The sequence below is a fragment of the Lissotriton vulgaris genome, chromosome 3_1, assembly GCF_964263255.1.
Source record: "Lissotriton vulgaris chromosome 3_1, aLisVul1.2, whole genome shotgun sequence".
NCBI classification, from domain to species: Eukaryota; Metazoa; Chordata; class Amphibia; order Caudata; family Salamandridae; genus Lissotriton; species Lissotriton vulgaris.
The window spans coordinates 1,041,278,626-1,041,296,444 of record NC_141689.1 but is presented as its reverse complement, the minus strand read 5'-3'; the positions used below and the strand labels follow the sequence as shown (position 1 = coordinate 1,041,296,444).

Here is a 17,819-nt window from a genome sequence, read left to right as displayed (position 1 = left end):
AGGAGGAATAATACTTGTAAGAGGGCCAGTCGCCAGGGACAGGAACCACCCACCAACAGGAGGGACAAATGCAAAAATTAGCCACTGAAAGGAAGGAAATTTAGACAGGCACTCCAAGGAGCTAATGGGGAGTGAGGGGCGTAATTAATGTCCATAGAGAAGATACAGCATGCCTCGCAGAGCAGTGCATACACTGCTAGGCTCGACCTAAAATGCGAGTTCACAGAATGTCGTTCATTAGGACTGTAATCCTGGGACGCTGACGTAAGGATAACCAACACTAGCTCAGGTTCCTACATGTAGTTGGTAAAAAAGATTTTCCCATCTCCACACTGTACGGAAATAACTGCTCCGGTATTTAAAAACAATGTTTTTTTAAATGTTTTACATCTTTCTGTCACTGTACTCTGGTAGACACTATACTGATTAGCTTGGGCGAGCTACCCTTGAGAGGAAAAAGAGACCAAGGTCCGTATGAAATCCTTTTGACCTTTCTTTAGACACACATAGAACACTACAACGTGTCAACACAACTTAGAATAGAATTGACTTCCCTGTTGCTTCATGGTCCCGATCTGTCGATCCCAATCAAGAAGTGAATTTATCTACCACAAGGTCATTTGAAAGCTTCATTTTGATTGCACCTTGCATGTAGGCCCGTTTTTCAAATTGCATATTGTACTACTACAAAATACAATTCACAAACTTTTGGCTGGAGGCCTCCGCCTCTCCTGTCTTTTCTGTTCAGCGGTCTTCATCACGTGTGCAGAGATCTCTGTGCATGGCGGTATACATTTTAGAGGTAAATGTAGGCGGTTCAAGGGGGATTTGATGGGAATACTTACTAGGAGTTGTTCATGGATATTTCAAGAGGGACTTGGAAGGGACCTGCTAATATAAAACACCCACTCACAAAAGAATAAGGTAATTGCAGTTCACATCGTACACTTCTAAAGTTACTATAGCCCTATGGGGTCAAAACCAGTGTAAACACACTCCAGCACTGCCTTTGACTAAGTCAAGCACCACACATGGCCAACATTGCCAACCAATAGTACTGCAAAGCACTTCCATTGAAATCAATAGAGGCAGTGGACTATAATAATCCCCCATTGGAATTTATGTTAAATTAATTAAATTAGTTCAACATTTAAAGTATTTACATATTTTAAGTGCTTAGACTACATGGCCCCTTTTATTAGCCCTAAGCGGGTTTGAGTGCTAATAGCTGATATCATAAGATAAGATGAGGCACTGTCCTCTGGATAGTCGTGTAGCAGGATTATAGGTGATCAGTCTCCATTCTTTTTTTTTTTTTTAAACATTTTTATTTGCATTTTATCATACACCAGCATTGATATCACATCATACTCGGCCATCACTCCCATCCCATCCACCCCCCACCCATTCTGCATCGTGTCATACATCCCAACCCTGTCTAGCAACCCAGCTTCTATCTGTATGTTTCTGCGCCACATCAAATCCTCATGTCCCCACATTCCCTTATTCGATGTCTCTGTTCCGACCTACCCCGCCGCCCCTTATGACCTATGTCATAGCCCCCCATCTAATCCATGGTAGCGTCTCCATTTACCCCAAACCTTACCAATTTTCTTGGGACAACCCCTCGCCTTGTATGTAACTCTTTCCGCTGCCATATAGGTATCTAACCCTCTTCTCCATTCGTCTAGCTTTGGCGGCCCCTCCGCTCCCCAGTATCTGGCCACGTCTCTCTTAGCTATAACTGGGGCCAAGACCAGGAAGATCAGCAGGGGACGGGCAAGATCGACATAATTTGTCATCCCTAGGAGCACCAACTTAGGATCCATCTGTAGGGGGATCTCAAGGACCTCACTCAGTTCACTTATCACCTCCCCCCAGTAGGTCTGGATCGTAGGGCCGGACCAGATGATGTGATAGAAGTCCACCTTTACACCTCCGCATCTCAGGCATCTTGTGTCGCCAATCCTCCCCATTTTATGATGTAGTCGCACCCTGTCAAAATACGTCCTATGCAGAACATTGTATTGGATGAGCCTTAGCCTGGACTTAATAGCCACTTCTCTAGGATGCAGCAGTACCATGTCCCAGGCGACATCCTCCATTTCCCCCACTTAATTTTACCATTTCCTCCTGAGGGTACCCAAGTCGTCTGTCATGTTATTCATCAATGTTCTATATGTGAGCTATACTGCCCTTTCCGGTATTCGTTCCTGGAGCAGGCGGCCCTCGAGTGGCGCATATTCCGAAAGCGCATCCATCTGAATCTTTTCCGCTCGCCAAGCATGACGCAGTTGTACATATTTAAAATATTGTGTATGGTGCAACCGAAAGTCTTTCTTTATTGCCTGGAAGGGCTTCAGTTCCCCCTTAGCTATCACGTCCCCTTAGGGTTGAAATCCCTATGTCGTCCCATCTTTGGAAGCCTCTCAATTTGTTCAGCTCTGTCAGCCAGGTACATTGCCACAGCAGTGTCTGGCGGGAAGGTTTTTTCTCCCAGCCAGTGCATCTTGTCGCTCTGTTCCATATCTCGAGGGTAAGCCTAGTGGCTGGTAGGAGTCTCTCCCTCCCCTTACCCCCGTATAAGTAGTGCGTATAAGGTCTGGCGGCCATGGTGTGCCTCTTGAGGGCGTATGTGGGGTGGTCTGCCGGGACATGAAGCCAATCGTTAATTGGGGCTAAATTCTCTGCCCAATAGTAAGCCTCCAGGTTCGGAAGTGATATCCCTCCGCTATATTGATGGCGTTGTAAGGTACACAATGCAATTCTCGGTTGTTTGCCCAGACAGAGGAAGATTCGCAGCTCCGCGTTTATTCTCTCAAACACTTTTCGCGACAGAGAGTAATATTGATTTTGGAGTGCGTACAAGAATCTTGGAAGGGTTATCATTTTATACATGGCCGCTCGTCCTAAGATAGTGGAGGGAGCTGCCGCCACCGATTTGCGTCTGCTATGAAGTTTTCTAGTATCCTTTCTACATTCCTTTTATATGACCTGCTTTTGTCCAGTGTCACATAGACGCCGAGGTACTGAAACCCCTCGACTGTAGTCTGCAGTCTCTCAGGCAGGTCCGCCCACTGTCCGGTCCCCCTAGGGTCATAGAGGACCGACTTGTACCAGTTTATCCGGTACCCCGCGTGTGTCCCGTATTGTTCCAACTCCATGAACAGCGCCGGGATCGTGAATTCCGGGCGTGTGATGTATAAGAGGACATCATCTGCGTACAGTGATATCTTCTCCTCCACGGAGTCTGCCGAACCCTGTCTAAATCCCCTAATGTCCGTATTCTGGCGAATTGCGCTCGCCATCACCTCTATCGTGAGTGCAAAGAGGAGGGGGGACAGCGGGCATTCCTGTCTAGTCCCTCGTCTAACCGGAAAATCTCAAGATAGGATCCCATTTACCCTAACCATAGCCCTAGGCTGCGTGTATAGCAGGTGTATCCATGCCTGGAATTTGGGGCCGAAGCCAAACCATTCCAGCACTCCCTCAAGAAATGGCCAGTGAACAGCATCAAAGGCCTTCTCAGCATCCAGGGCCAGGAACCAGTGCGGCTCCTCTCTCTCTTCCACCTCTTGTAACCAGTTGTGGGTGCATCTCAGGTTTAGTCTAGTTGCCCTAATAGGGAAGAAGCCTGTCTGGTCCATGTGAACCAACTCGGATATCACCGCCTGCAGTCGTAGCGCCAGAATAGTTGCCAATAATTTCACCTCTATGTTCAAGAGGGAAATGGGGCTGTACGACGCACAGTCGTCCGCAGGTTTCCCCTTCTTATGTATCGGGACTATAATGGCCATACGGAGATCTGGTGGTAGTCTCCCTTCCTGCACCACTTCCTCGAATAACCCCAAAAGATGGCGCGCCACCAGGTCGGCTGTTCGTTTGAAGTACTCCGCCGGAAACCCGTTCGGGCCCGGTGATTTCCCCGTTCTCAGCTTAGCCAGGGCTATCTTGATTTCGTCCAGCGTAATGTCAGCTTCCAGAGCTCGTTGAGCTTCAGAGGTAAGGGCCGGCAGTTCGATAGTAGACATGTAGCGTAAGGCGTCCTCCCTCGTTCCCAGGTCTCTAGCCTCATAGAACACTTCGTAATGAGCGGCAAATGCCACTGCGATCTGAACGTCAGACCTCACCGGTATCCCCTGAGAGTCTCTAAGCTGTTCCACCCACCTGGCGTCTCTCTCCTTCCTACCGAGCCATGCCAGTAGCTTGCCAGATTTGTCTCCCACATCATATAGACGATGGAGTGTCGCCAATGCCTGGGTCCTAGCTGCCCCGGTGGCCACCTCCCGGTACTGGTGTTGTACGTCCGTCAGCTTCCTTAGTGTCTTCACCTCCCTTGTGGCCTGATACTCTCTCTCTAGTTCCAGTATTTTGGTCTCTAATGACTCAATCTCCTTCTGTAGCTTCCGCTTCTCCTCAGCCAACCTGTTTTGTGCCCTGCGCCTAAGAACCGCCTTAAACGCCTCCCAAAAGACCGCTTTGGATTCAACTGTGCCTTCGTTTTCGGCTATATAGACCTTCACGTCTGCCCTGATACCCTTCAGTACGCCTGGGTTTTGTAAGTCCCAGGCCGCCAACCTCCAGGATCCCCTCCTCGCCCCCCTTCCCCCTCCCACCCGCGCCAGGAGTGGGGAATGGTCCAATATCCCCCTCGCCTTGTATTCAGCCACGGCCCCTGCCGTCAAGTCATGTCTGGCGAGGAAGATGTAGTCCAATCTGGAGTAGACCTTATGGGCACCAGAAAAGAAGGAATAAGCCTTTAAGTCAGGATGCAACCATCTCCAGACATCAGTCAGCCCCGCAGTAGTTATTGTCTTGGAGAGTAAGGTCTGGGTCCTGTCCCCTCGACTAGTTCCCGTCCTGTCCATTATCGGTTCCATCACATCATTAAAGTCACCTCCAAGGACTTGAATGGCGGATTCTTCTTTATTAATATGGCCACACCCCGGGAACCTGCGGTAAACCCTGCATGTGCGAGGACCCTGTATTGACCTCTGGCCAGGAAAGCACATTGAGTCCCCTTAAGATGCGTTTCCTGAAGTAGGATTATGTCTGGGCCCAGCCGTTTTATATAAGCATTCACTAATCCCCTCTTAATTTTACTGCCCAGTTGTAATGGCCGGATTTTCCGCTTAGATGGGATCAGCCCCCGGGGGCCCCTATAACCCAGCCAAAACGTACTCACCTCCCTCCTTGGAACGTATTCACAATGAATATGGATAGATATATAGGTATATACAGATCGTACCTAAGGATGGGGAATAGCAATACACATGCATAGATTCTCTACAATATCTTATTCACATCAGTTGGTCTCGCGGCCACCCCGACCCAGACCGGTCTACCCTAGGGCAGATATGACACACAATCCGGTGCGTCTACACATGGGCCTGCAGAACCCAATGCTCTCCTTTCCAAACGGTTCGCAATCCGGCAAACCTCCACGCCAGTATCCCTCCTGACGCTCTCACTTACACAAGCCACAATCCTGTGGGTATACACGCTGGTATCCTACCCAACGTTCTCACTAACGCCGCATATCAACGACGACCACATTCCTATGAGCAATTATCGGGACAATGTCTCAGTTATCTACTTGGGATAAAACTATAATAATGGCTTTGAATATGGTTCCCAAATTATATGATGTACCTCCTATTCTTGGCATCAAAGGTCCACTCACTTCCTCTTTGTTCGATCACTATTTACCTGATCGGGATTTCACATCCGCTCACATAAACAACTTTCGACTAGGAGGTCCATTTACCAAGATTGAACAGGAACACAAGGCACACGTTCGTTCTATGAGAACTAGGGTATTTATTAACAATAAACACATATCACATTACTATGCAACATAATTTCTGTAAAGAAAAGGTAAAGGTTAGAATGCGCGCTAATTGGGAAAAGGGCGGAGATCACCTTGTTAACATGAAGTCTGGGCTCGGCAGTCATCTAGGTTCCCTTCTCGTCTCTGTGTCCTGGCTTGCCTCGCAGTCACGCCCCAGCCGTCACAAGTACACGTCTGCACCGCTAGGCTCAACCTCGTCTGCTTCCTCCAGGCCACCGGAACCTTGCTGGTTATTAGCTACCGTATCTCTCTCTCTCTCTGTTTCAGTGCGCTCCGCGCTAATTCTCCTTCAGTCTTTCTCAGAGAGTTTCGGTCTTAAATCTTTCTCGGACTTCAAAGATGGCGACTGTCCGCCATGAAATAATTAATGGCAGAGATGCTAACGGCTAGATGCCGCCTACGGACTGACTGAAAACTGACTAACACCTTCGCTAATATCAAAGCCCGTTCCTTCATGGAAAGTTACGGTCAGCCACCTGCCGCCCACAAAATTCCTGTACCTCCCCGTACCAAGGACACGTTCCCAGCCGGCCGGCCTGAAGTTGTGTCTTCGGAGTGGAGAAAAATACATTCCTTCGATAAGGGCCAGCCTGAGCCGGTTCTCTCCAAGCGAACAACAGCTTAAAACTAAAACACTACACTTGACCTAGAAGGCCTCTCAAGCTACCAGGCAGAGAGCAAGATGGAGTCTGTCTCGTTTAAGGCCTACAGGGCCCGCAATATGCGTAACTCCATGGAAAATATCCTAACACGTTAGCAAATGGGCAAATCATGATTAGTACTTATGTATCTATCCCCTAACTTAAATTCATAAGCCCTACATTAAGGAAAGTGACACGAAAATGCTCTAATATATGGAAGGCAGGGGTCCTGTCTATAGTCCTAATCCCTATGCTATGGGGGTGATAGACTGGAGTCACTCTCCATCATTCTCCCTCTCAAAGGAGCCAGAAAAGGGCAGCCATTACATTACACCCCTTGACTCCAGTCTATTAACCACAAACTAAATAGAACTAACATCAGTAGAAGAATAATAGGAAACAAAATTAACTGATCTATGTCTCTTACTAAGCCTAAAAAATTGGAGCAGGGAAGGGATGCACTGAATAAAGCAACAAATAGCTATTAAAACACAAATGGCAACGATAACTCCCCCTAAAATCTGTCGTAAAGAATGCAAGTCAGGTAACCAATTAAAGAGCCAGTCAAAGAAACCCTGATCTATGTGTTGTCTAATTTCTGTAGTCAAGTCGTGGAGTTTGTCAATATGGGCTTGGATTGATTTGGAATGGTCAGACAAATTAAAACAGCATAGACCCTCGAAATCAGAACATTCATGTCCATGTTTTAACAAAAGATAATCAATAGCAGCGCGATTCTGTAAAATAGCTCTACGTTCGCCTTGGGCGTCTAATAAAAGGTCAGATAAAACAGTAGACGTTTGGTTGATGGACTTAACCATCCAGCAGGCCATCTTGCCGATCGTTTTGGCATTATAAACGGCCAATGCAGGAACTCCAATAATAGAAAAAGCTAAACCAAGATATTCTGATTTAGAATAAAGGTGGACAGAGGAATCACAGTCCTCATGCAAGGACATGGAGTCACGTACAATACGGGAATGTGAATTAGGATGTGAGGAAAACATTAATAAACTCAATCTAGTGATGGCACATGGGCCACCAGAAATATTTGCAGGAATATAGGGCCAAGATGAATTTCCGCAAGAAAAGAGCCATCCAGCTGGCAGTAACATGGAACGATAATAACTAGGGGCAACTAATAAACGTTTACATGTCATATTATTCTTCACAGAAAGACACGAATTCGGAAGTCTCTTTAAACACAGCAATCGTTGATGAGCTGAAAAAGAAGTTGCAGCCTGTATTTTTAACTTGATACACTCGGTGATGGCTTTAGGATCACACGTCATTATAAAACATAGATCTCCAGGGGTAATATTAAAAGTAGTAATCCGGGAATGAATAGGGATATCGAGGTCTGGAAGAGTAGTACATAAGGGACAAAATTCGTGGGCCGCAAAGTCGCCCAGAATAACATTTGGTCGGGCATTCGAGATGTTAAAAATATGTCGCAAAGTCTCGGTAGATGCAGGAACGGCAACCAGACCGGTCGCCAAAATGTCAGTGACAGACTTCATTGGGGTAAGACAGAAATGTGGAGAGTTCGTCACCCGCTTAGCGAGTGTAACCCAAAAGTTAGAAGAAGTCTTCCACGCAGACCGTGGAACTCAGATTCTCCCATCAACCGGCGTCGGTAGATCCTCTCCTCTCCTGGCGTAGCAGGCCAAAAGGAGTCCAACGCCGACACATCCTGCAGCAGCAGTCCAGAGAATGATCTGAAATAATACAAACACAGGCCTTAATCATTCTCGTAAATAACATTTATCAGCTGGGACAGCTTCCCAGCCATCTTTCCCTGGCTTCATCACCAAAACGGTGTTGTCATGACCGGTCGCAATAATATCAGCCTGTTCAGGAGGATTTTTAGGCGATTGCACCCATATCTTAGCTCCAGGAAGATCAGATGATCCAAAGCCTTTTTGTCCTCGCACAGTTAGCAACGTTGGGGCCGAGCCTTTTTTGATCTCACCACTGAAGACAGGCATAATCAGTAACTGAGCAACGCGGTCAGACTTTTTAATCAATAAGTCAGTCTCACTGCTATTAAGCAGGAGAACCTTAATCTCTCCCTGATAGTCACTGTCAATTACTCCTCCGAGCACTTGTACGCCTTTCAGGGCCAGGCCAGATCTAGGGGCAATTAATCCAAAACTACCGGCAGGTATACAGACACCAATGCCAGTTTCAACAATGATTCGGTCATTTCCTGGTAAATTTGCATCATTTAAAGCATGCAGGTCGAGGCCTGCGGAACCTGGGGTCGCTCTACATGGAGCCAAAGCACCGGGGGTAATTTCCCAATACATGATAGTATTTGATAAAGAATTAGGCTTGACATCAACATTTGGAGGAAACAAACGCATTAAAGGAGATTCAGCATGTAACAAAGGGCGATTATTCAGAATCAATAAAGCTTGAAACAATACATCCTTCCAGTTCTTGTAACGGTCATCAGTCAATCTGCGCAATTGTTCTTTTAACAAACCATTCATTCTCTCAATCAGTCCTGAAGCTTGTGGGTAATATGGAATGTGAAACACCCAATCGATATTATTTTCCGCACAGAATTCCTGCACCAATCTTCCACGAAAGTGGGATGCGTTATCTGATTGAATTTGGAATGGGACACCATAGTACAGAATAAGCAGCTCCAGGGTTTTAATGGTATTCACTTGGGTAGCATTCTTGCAAGGGAAAGCGACCAAAAGGCCACTATAAGTGTCAACAACCGTACAAATATATTGACAATTTCTGCTCATAGGGAGCGGACCGATATAGTCGATCTGCCAAATTTGAGCGGGCAGTTTACCCCGATGTAAGTGGCCTCGAACAATTTGAGGCACCTCCTTTTTCCTAGAATGCTGACAAATGGGACAATGTAGAACGACATCTTTTATTAAAGAAAAAGGAATATGAATTCCTCTATCGGCAGCCCACCTGCTAGTGGCTTTCTCTCCAAAATGTCCTGCTTTCTGGTGGGCCCACTTCGCCAATCCCGCCAAATCAGAATCTTGCATATCCACCACTGCCTCAGCAATTTTAGATTTTTCATCTGCAATGTTATGAAAGAATTTATCAAGGGAATCAATTGGAGTGTGAGCATCCACGTGAAAGATTGTTACAGTACTCTGCGGGAGCAACTCCCAAATTTCCTGCCATAATTCTTTTCCCCACAATTCTTTTGAATGCAATTCCCAATTATGAGAATGCCATGTTGGTAACCATACCGCCAGTCCATTAGCAGTGGACCAGGAATCAGTGAAAATATGACATGTGCCAGGCAATTCCTGTTTCAAAACTTGGTAAACTGCATAGAGTTCAGCATACTGACTACTCTTACCATCTCCAGTTGTACTCAATAATTTCTGCGTGATCGGGTTATACGAAACAGCTTTCCAATGTCTTTTGTCACCGATGAACTTCGCTGAACCATCCGTAAACCACACATGTTTTCTATCCTCCACGGACAGATCATCAAATGATTTACCCCACTTAACGGGAGACTCCTGCACCACGGGTACCGAACAATCGCTTTCAGTCTCAATGGAGGGCGCCTGCGCCACTCGCTCATGTAAAACCGCCACACCTTTCGGACCCACACGTGCCCTGTCCTGAATGTACCATTTCCATTTAATCACACTCGCCTCCTGAGCATGTCCAATCCGATGGGACTTCGGCGAACTCAAAACCCACTGCATAATGGGAATTTCAGGCCTCAAAATCACAGCATGGCCTAGGGTCAGTTGCTCGGTATCCACCAGAGCCCAATAACAAGCAAGCAATTGTTTCTCAAAGGGTGAGTAACGCTCACCAGCCTCAGGTAACTTTTTGGTCCAAAAACCCAAAGGCACTTTTTGTCTGCCCTGCTTTTGCCACAGGCTCCAATTGGCATACAGACCTTCCACGGACACATTCAAATCCACATCACCTTCACTCACAGGCCACAAATCCAAAGCATACTGAATAGCTTCCTTAGCCAAATGAAAAGCATTCTGTTGAGACTCACCCCATTCAAACGCATTCTTTTTACGAGTGACTCGATATAATGGAGCCAGAATCTGACTCAGATGAGGAATATGCTGGCGCCAAAAGCCAAACAAACCAATGAAACATTGAGCCTCTTTCCTGTTCCTAGGAACTGCGAAATCAAGTATTTTACGCTTCACCTGTGGGATCACTTCTCTGTGACCTTCATGCCAATTAATTCCTAAAAATTTCACATTTTGGGACGGAGTTTGTAATTTGTCAGGATTAATTTCCCAACCTTTCGCTCGCAAACAGTCAAGAATCTGATCTAAATGGAACTGTACCTGGTCTTGCGTTTCACCTTGAATCAAAATGTCGTCAATATAATGACAGACCTGAACTCGTGGATTCGTGGGCACTTCAGACAAATGTTCTGCCACCAGCCGGTGACAGATCGTAGGACTGTGTACATAGCCTTGAGGAAGACTCCGGAACGTCATTTGACGTCCATTCCATGTAAAACTGAACTGTTACTGACATTCGGGGGCAATCGGAATTGAAAAGAAAGCATTAGCAATATCAATAGAAGCATACCACGTACCTGGATGCTTTTGAATTCTCTGAATAAGCGTGACAATGTCAGGCACTGCAACAGTCAATTTAGGTGTGTTTTTATTCAATTCTCGATAATCAACAGTCATGCGCCAAGAATTGTCAATTTTGCGCACGGGCCAAACGGGATTATTCCAAGCAGACGTGACCGGAGTAATGACTCCCGCGTCAACCAAATCCTGAATTGTAGCAGTAATTTCTTCATGACCACCTGGGATACGATATTGCTTTTGAGAAATCACCTTCGTGGCCAAAGGAATTTTAATAGGTGGCATTCGCAAACGGCCAACCCGTACGGGTCTGGTCGAAATGTACCGTCTAGTTCCAAATTGATAACAACCATCATCCAAATGCAAAGTCATTCCTTTTAAAATGTCAATTCCAATTATATATTCCAAAAGTGGTACAACTAACACAGAGTATTCTCTACGAGGAATCCTACCAATTTTAATTTCAAGTGCAGTTTGAACTGCGGGTGTCTCTTTACCAACCAAACCAGTAATTGTGAAAGACTGTCCATTAAATTTCTTTGATTTACCATGAATTAAAGTGGCCTCCGCCCCAGTATCAACTAATGCTCGGGCCCTTTGGATATTACGATGTTTCCAAAAAATCTCAATATCTACATAGGGTCTGTTGTCTCTGTGAGCCCACTTGTGTACCGGAGCTTGACCTATTTCCTAGTCATTTTTCCCGCGTTCTGTCAACCAAGACAGATCAGGATAAATGCTCTCAGATTTCTTCGGTATTAAAATGTCTTGTTCATATCCGTCTCCAGTACGAAACGGATTATTGTCATGTTCAAAAAATTGCGAATTACGGTCAGAAAGTCTGTTACGATCCTCCCTTCTTCTCATCTCAGGGGAATAACTCCTCTCCTCTCTATTTCTGTTGGAAACACGATCATCTCTCCCCCTTTCACGTTCATCCCCTCTCTCTCTCTCGCCATTACGATGAGGGGATACATCACGTTCACAGCGCCGACCATCACGGCGATCAGAATTCACACGTCGTCTCTCATCACCACTGTCATCCGAACCACGGTCATACTCATTCTTCCGCACACGACGGGCACCCTCTTTCCGATCCAAACCACGCTTACGAAACATATCCCATAAGCGATTATTAGGCTCGCCGTCAATATCCTCCCTCTTGACACCATCAGCAATGAGAGCAAGAAACATGTCACGTCTAGAGAACTTATAGTCCCCACCAGTACGACCCTCAGGTCGAGATTGTCTTTCAGGTTTAAACCACTCACCCAGCTCACCAAGCTGACGAACGGACTCAAGCACAGCAGACAAAGGATTGCCAGTTTGGTTAATCAACAAAGTCGTCATAACCTGCTTGTAAGCAACAGGCGAAGAACGGATAATTCGATTGCGCACAGAAGATGTTAAAAGACCATCCAACAATCTGTCAGAAGTACTAAGAAAGATAGCAGTTTTCATGACTTCCTCCTTCAAACGTTGTGACGCATCGCGCAAAGTGTACCATGGCTTGTCATCAAGAGGCCAATCAGATTCAGTAGGATATTTGTGGTTACATCCGTCAGACGCAAGCTGGAGCAAGGTAATTTGACCAGCACCATTATAGTTCCGAAAATGATCCTGAATAGTGGAATCAGAACTCAAAGAGCAAAACCGCAAGCAATCAACAGCATCAAGAAAAATACCGGCAGCGCCGAGTTCATAAAGGCGCACCATCCAAGTAAGCAAGGCCTCACCAGGCCGTTGTCGAAATCGTTGTAAAATGTCACTAACCTCCTGCTGAGTAAAATCTTCGATACAATCTAAAGCTATACCAGCCGGATTACCAGGGGCTTGTTGTAATTTGCGTCGAAACACAGGGTGAGCAGAAACCTCAGGAAGAGCTTCCGGGGAAGCCCGCATATTAGATTTAGCAGAACAATCGGGGCAAGGTACGTCATCCGAACGGGAAGAACGAGCACGGTCGCTGTGAGGACCCGTATCAGTACATGAAGCAGATTTACAATCACGTCCGGAGCGAGAAGACTCGCGCTTGTCACCCTCCTCCGCCGAGGAGTCAGAAGCATTTGAATCCCAGATATTACCATCCCACTCATCAGGATTCCAATCCATTCCGGCTTTTGCTACAACCAAACGCACTTTCCGTGTCGATACCCGACCACGACGATGTTTGTACTTATATCGGGCAATGCGGACCGCAGCTCTTTCGGCTATGGTCTGATATGTTTCAAGTTTGTCGGCAAGCAATTTATTTTGACAACGCAAAAGAGTATGCGCATTTTGCAACTCAACACACTGTCCTTCCATGTCCTTAAACTGTCTTTGTAGCAGAACAAATTTCTCATGAAGTATTCTGTATGCATTAAGAACAATCCAACCTCTGCGTCCTAAAATAGGAAGCTCATCACCCTTCACTACTGGCGCTTTCTGTAAACACGATACCACATCGGCAGGCTCCGCCTGCTCCAAACAAGAAGACCAATTTTCACTCAAATTAGTAGAATCAGCCCATTCACGAGCCAAAGCCTCATAAGGCGTACATTCCCAGCCGGGAATCTGAATCGGTAACTTGAAAACCGACGGCGATTTTTTCGCAAACATATTGACAGACGAAAATTATATATACAATTATACACAAAATATTATACGTACGAGCCGAGCGCAAACCAACCAGATCAAAACAATACAGCGCACACAGGCTTCGTAAACAGTTCGTGACGCCAGATGTAATGGCCGGATTTTCCGCTTAGATGGGATCAGCCCCCAGGGGCCCCTATAACCCAGCCAAAACGTACTCACCTCCCTCCTTGGAACGTATTCACAATGAATATGGATAGATATATAGGTATATACAGATCGTACCTAAGGATGGGGAATAGCAATACACATGCATAGATTCTCTACAATATCTTATTCACATCAGTTGGTCTCGCGGCCACCCCGACCCAGACCGGTCTACCCTAGGGCAGATATGACACACAATCCGGTGCGTCTACACATGGGCCTGCAGAACCCAATGCTCTCCTTTCCAAACGGTTCGCAATCCGGCAAACCTCCACGCCAGTATCCCTCCTGACGCTCTCACTTACACAAGCCACAATCCTGTGGGTATACACGCTGGTATCCTACCCAACGTTCTCACTAACGCCGCATATCAACGACGACCACATTCCTATGAGCAATTATCGGGACAATGTCTCAGTTATCTACTTGGGATAAAACTATAATAATGGCTTTGAATATGGTTCCCAAATTATATGATGTACCTCCTATTCTTGGCATCAAAGGTCCACTCACTCCCTCTTTGTTCGATCACTATTTACCTGATCGGGATTTCACATCCGCTCACATAAACAACTTTCGACTAGGAGGTCCATTTACCAAGATTAAACAGGAACACAAGGCACACGTTCGTTCTATAAGAACTAGGGTATTTATTAACAATAAACACATATCACATTACTATGCAACATAATTTCTGTAAAGAAAAGGTAAAGGTTAGAATGCGCGCTAATTGGGAAAAGGGCGGAGATCACCTTGTTAACATAAAGTCTGGGCTCGGCAGTCATCTAGGTTCCCTTCTCGTCTCTGTGTCCTGGCTTGCCTCGCAGTCACGCCCCAGCCGTCACAAGTACACGTCTGCACCGCTAGGCTCAACCTCGTCTGCTTCCCTCCAGGCCACCGGAACCTTGCTGGTTATTAGCTACCGTATCTCTCTCTCTCTCTGTTTCAGTGCGCTCCGCGCTAATTCTCCTTCAGTCTTTCTCAGAGAGTTTCGGTCTTAAATCTTTCTCGGACTTCAAAGATGGCGACTGTCCGCCATGAAATAATTAATGGCAGAGATGCTAACGGCTAGATGCCGCCTACGGACTGACTGAAAACTGACTAACACCTTCGCTAATATCAAAGCCCGTTCCTTCATGGAAAGTTACGGTCAGCCACCTGCCGCCCACCAAATTCCTGTACCTCCCCGTACCAAGGACACGTTCCCAGCCGGCCGGCCTGAAGTTGTGTCTTCGGAGTGGAGAAAAATACATTCCTTCGATAAGGGCCAGCCTGAGCCGGTTCTCTCCAAGCGAACAACAGCTTAAAACTAAAACACTACACTTGACCTAGAAGGCCTCTCAAGCTACCAGGCAGAGAGCAAGATGGAGTCTGTCTCGTTTAAGGCCTACAGGGCCCGCAATATGCGTAACTCCATGGAAAATATCCTAACACGTTAGCAAATGGGCAAATCATGATTAGTACTTATGTATCTATCCCCTAACTTAAATTCATAAGCCCTACATTAAGGAAAGTGACACGAAAATGCTCTAATATATGGAAGGCAGGGGCCTTGTCTATAGTCCTAATCCCTATGCTATGGGGGTGATAGACTGGAGTCACTCTCCATCATTCTCCCTCTCAAAGGAGCCAGAAAAGGGCAGCCATTACACCAGTCCGTTCACGTTCCAAGCTAGCACACTAAACCCCTCCTGCTCCTGTACCTCACTCGCATGGTCACCTGACATCTGGTCTCAATTCCTGAATGTTGTTGCTAGAATTGGGTGCGGACATGGTGTCTAGAACGCCAGGTAATATGGCCTGTGTGGTGTGATCTCTCCCTCCCTCTCCACTCCAACTCCCCTTCCTCCCTGTCTCCCCTTCCCCCTTCCCCCATCCCTAAAACTCTGTAAATTCTTGCTTACTGAACATCTCCAACTCCCCCCGCTCCCCCCACTTTACCATCCTCCCCCTTCAGTCCCATCCTCTACCCAAGCAGGGAAAGGACCTACCGGCGAAGAAGGTCTTTCGCCCCCCCGAATTCCCCTTACCTACAAATCTACTCCAAACAATCTTTCTAACGAAAACTTAAGATAAACAGTTCTTACAAGATCCTTATTTCCATACTGTAGATTAGAGAAAAGGGAAAATGCAGTACAATTAGGGCTCAAAGTGTATGTGTTACAACTTCCGTGCTCCAGGTTCATGAGCCGATATCTCGTCCATCCAGATTGTCCCTCGGGCAGGCGTTGATCAGTCTCCATTCTTGTCCATTTGACCACATGAAACAAATTCCACTTTCCATATTTTCATGTATGTTCTACATATACCACGTGTATTTACCTCCAAGATAGCGGTCGGTGGGTTACGTTCTAGTGTATTAAGAGACTGCGGTTTATCTACCGTAGTGCCTCCTGCTCATCTTTACTCATGGCAATGGACAGGAAGGCCATCCCTTAACTCTGTGTTCTTTTCAAGTAAGTTATCTCGTACATCAGGGATTATTGCCCTAACTTTTCTATGCCCTTGCCTCACTGACTATACTGAAAGCTGTGCATTATACAGGTTTATAAGCCTTTGGATTGTTGATGTTCTACACTACTCGTAGATAGGCTCACTATTCCACTACACTGGTGTTATCTCTGTGCACTCACGATATGAGGTTCTCCTTTTTGTATCTCTGTTTTTGACGGTCATTGGGGCGCTTAGCACGGACTGATATGCTGGTTGATTAACATGGGACCTCACACCACGGATGTTTTGAGCTTACTGCAGAGCAATTTTGGAGGTGCTTTGGAGTTGGTTAATTCAGCTAACAGAGAATTGGTGGGCACGTTTTGCGTATACATTGTATTGTATTGTACTACCTTTCTTGTTGGCCCCAACACCATACTGATTGGTTCTGTGGAGGCTACTGATGTTTCCATTAGATGAAGTGAGAATTACCTACAATCACAAGATCTTTGTAGACGCGTTAAGCCCCTTTTTGTTTATTTACTATATGCCATAGTTAGCCAGATGACTGGTCCCGATCAAACCCATTGACTACATATTTTGTCGAAACGTTTAAATAAATCCCTCGGTTTCATTTGATATTCTCACTAAAGGAATATATGTGAATTGTTTAACGGGTTCTATTAGATTATCATTGGTATGAAGCCAGGGACACAGTTCAGTGTTGTAATCTTCACATTGTATGTAATACGGCTTGACTGCGCACTGTGTCGTCTGCACTATTGTCTCATTTGTTCCATCTTGCATCTATGTTATTGTAATGAATACACTTGCAACAATGAAAATTGAGGCTGCTTGTATATCTTGTTTACAACATTGATTGGATCATAAATGTTTTGATCTGATTTGGTTATGGTTGAACTCATGGATACGGTTTCCCCAGTGAAAGCGATCTAGGGGACCTTTGTCTTTTCTAAGTATGTACACCCTGGTCTTGTTGGGAATGTGGGGTGGGTCTTTGTTCAAAATATATCAAGCCAAAAAAAACATTTTTCTGAAGTATCAGAAAGATTCCTATACCGTACCAAAAACTGATTTTAACAGCAAGTAACTGATTAAACATTTACCCATTAATTCATTAACTTGTTCTCCATTATTGTTAGTACTCGATAATTGTTGTTCAATTAATGTTTTTAAGGTAGTGTGGTCTACATATGTTATTACTTCTCTTACAGGTTTGTGTGGCTCAGATTTTACGTGTAATACAAGTATTGGGGAACACACCAAAGCTTCGAGGGATCGCATTACGCCTGCTCACTTCCCTGTGGGAAAAACAGGTGAGACATTACGTTTAAGAAACTGCTTTTTCTTCTGATATAGAAGGAAAACATGGTGCTTCCAAAGGTTCTTTGTTATTAGGCAAAGCGAGAAGAATGAAGGTTCTTACCATGGTTCTACCTAATGCCATCCAGTTTTTCGTTTTCAGGTTATTTCATCTTAAGTTGTCACATTTGGATCACTTATACACCAAGCAAGGTG

General features: G+C 45.7%; 1 protein-coding gene across 1 annotated transcript in view; it reads left to right on the top strand.

The window, feature by feature from the left end:
• FOCAD (focadhesin) overlaps nt 1-17,819 on the top strand; it is a 1,219,893-nt gene that overhangs the window by 473,654 nt on the left and 728,420 nt on the right. The window contains exon 15 of the mRNA XM_086961452.1: nt 17,516-17,617. Coding sequence (XP_086817578.1) covers nt 17,516-17,617 — 102 coding nt within the window. The remainder of the gene's footprint in view (nt 1-17,515; nt 17,618-17,819) is intronic.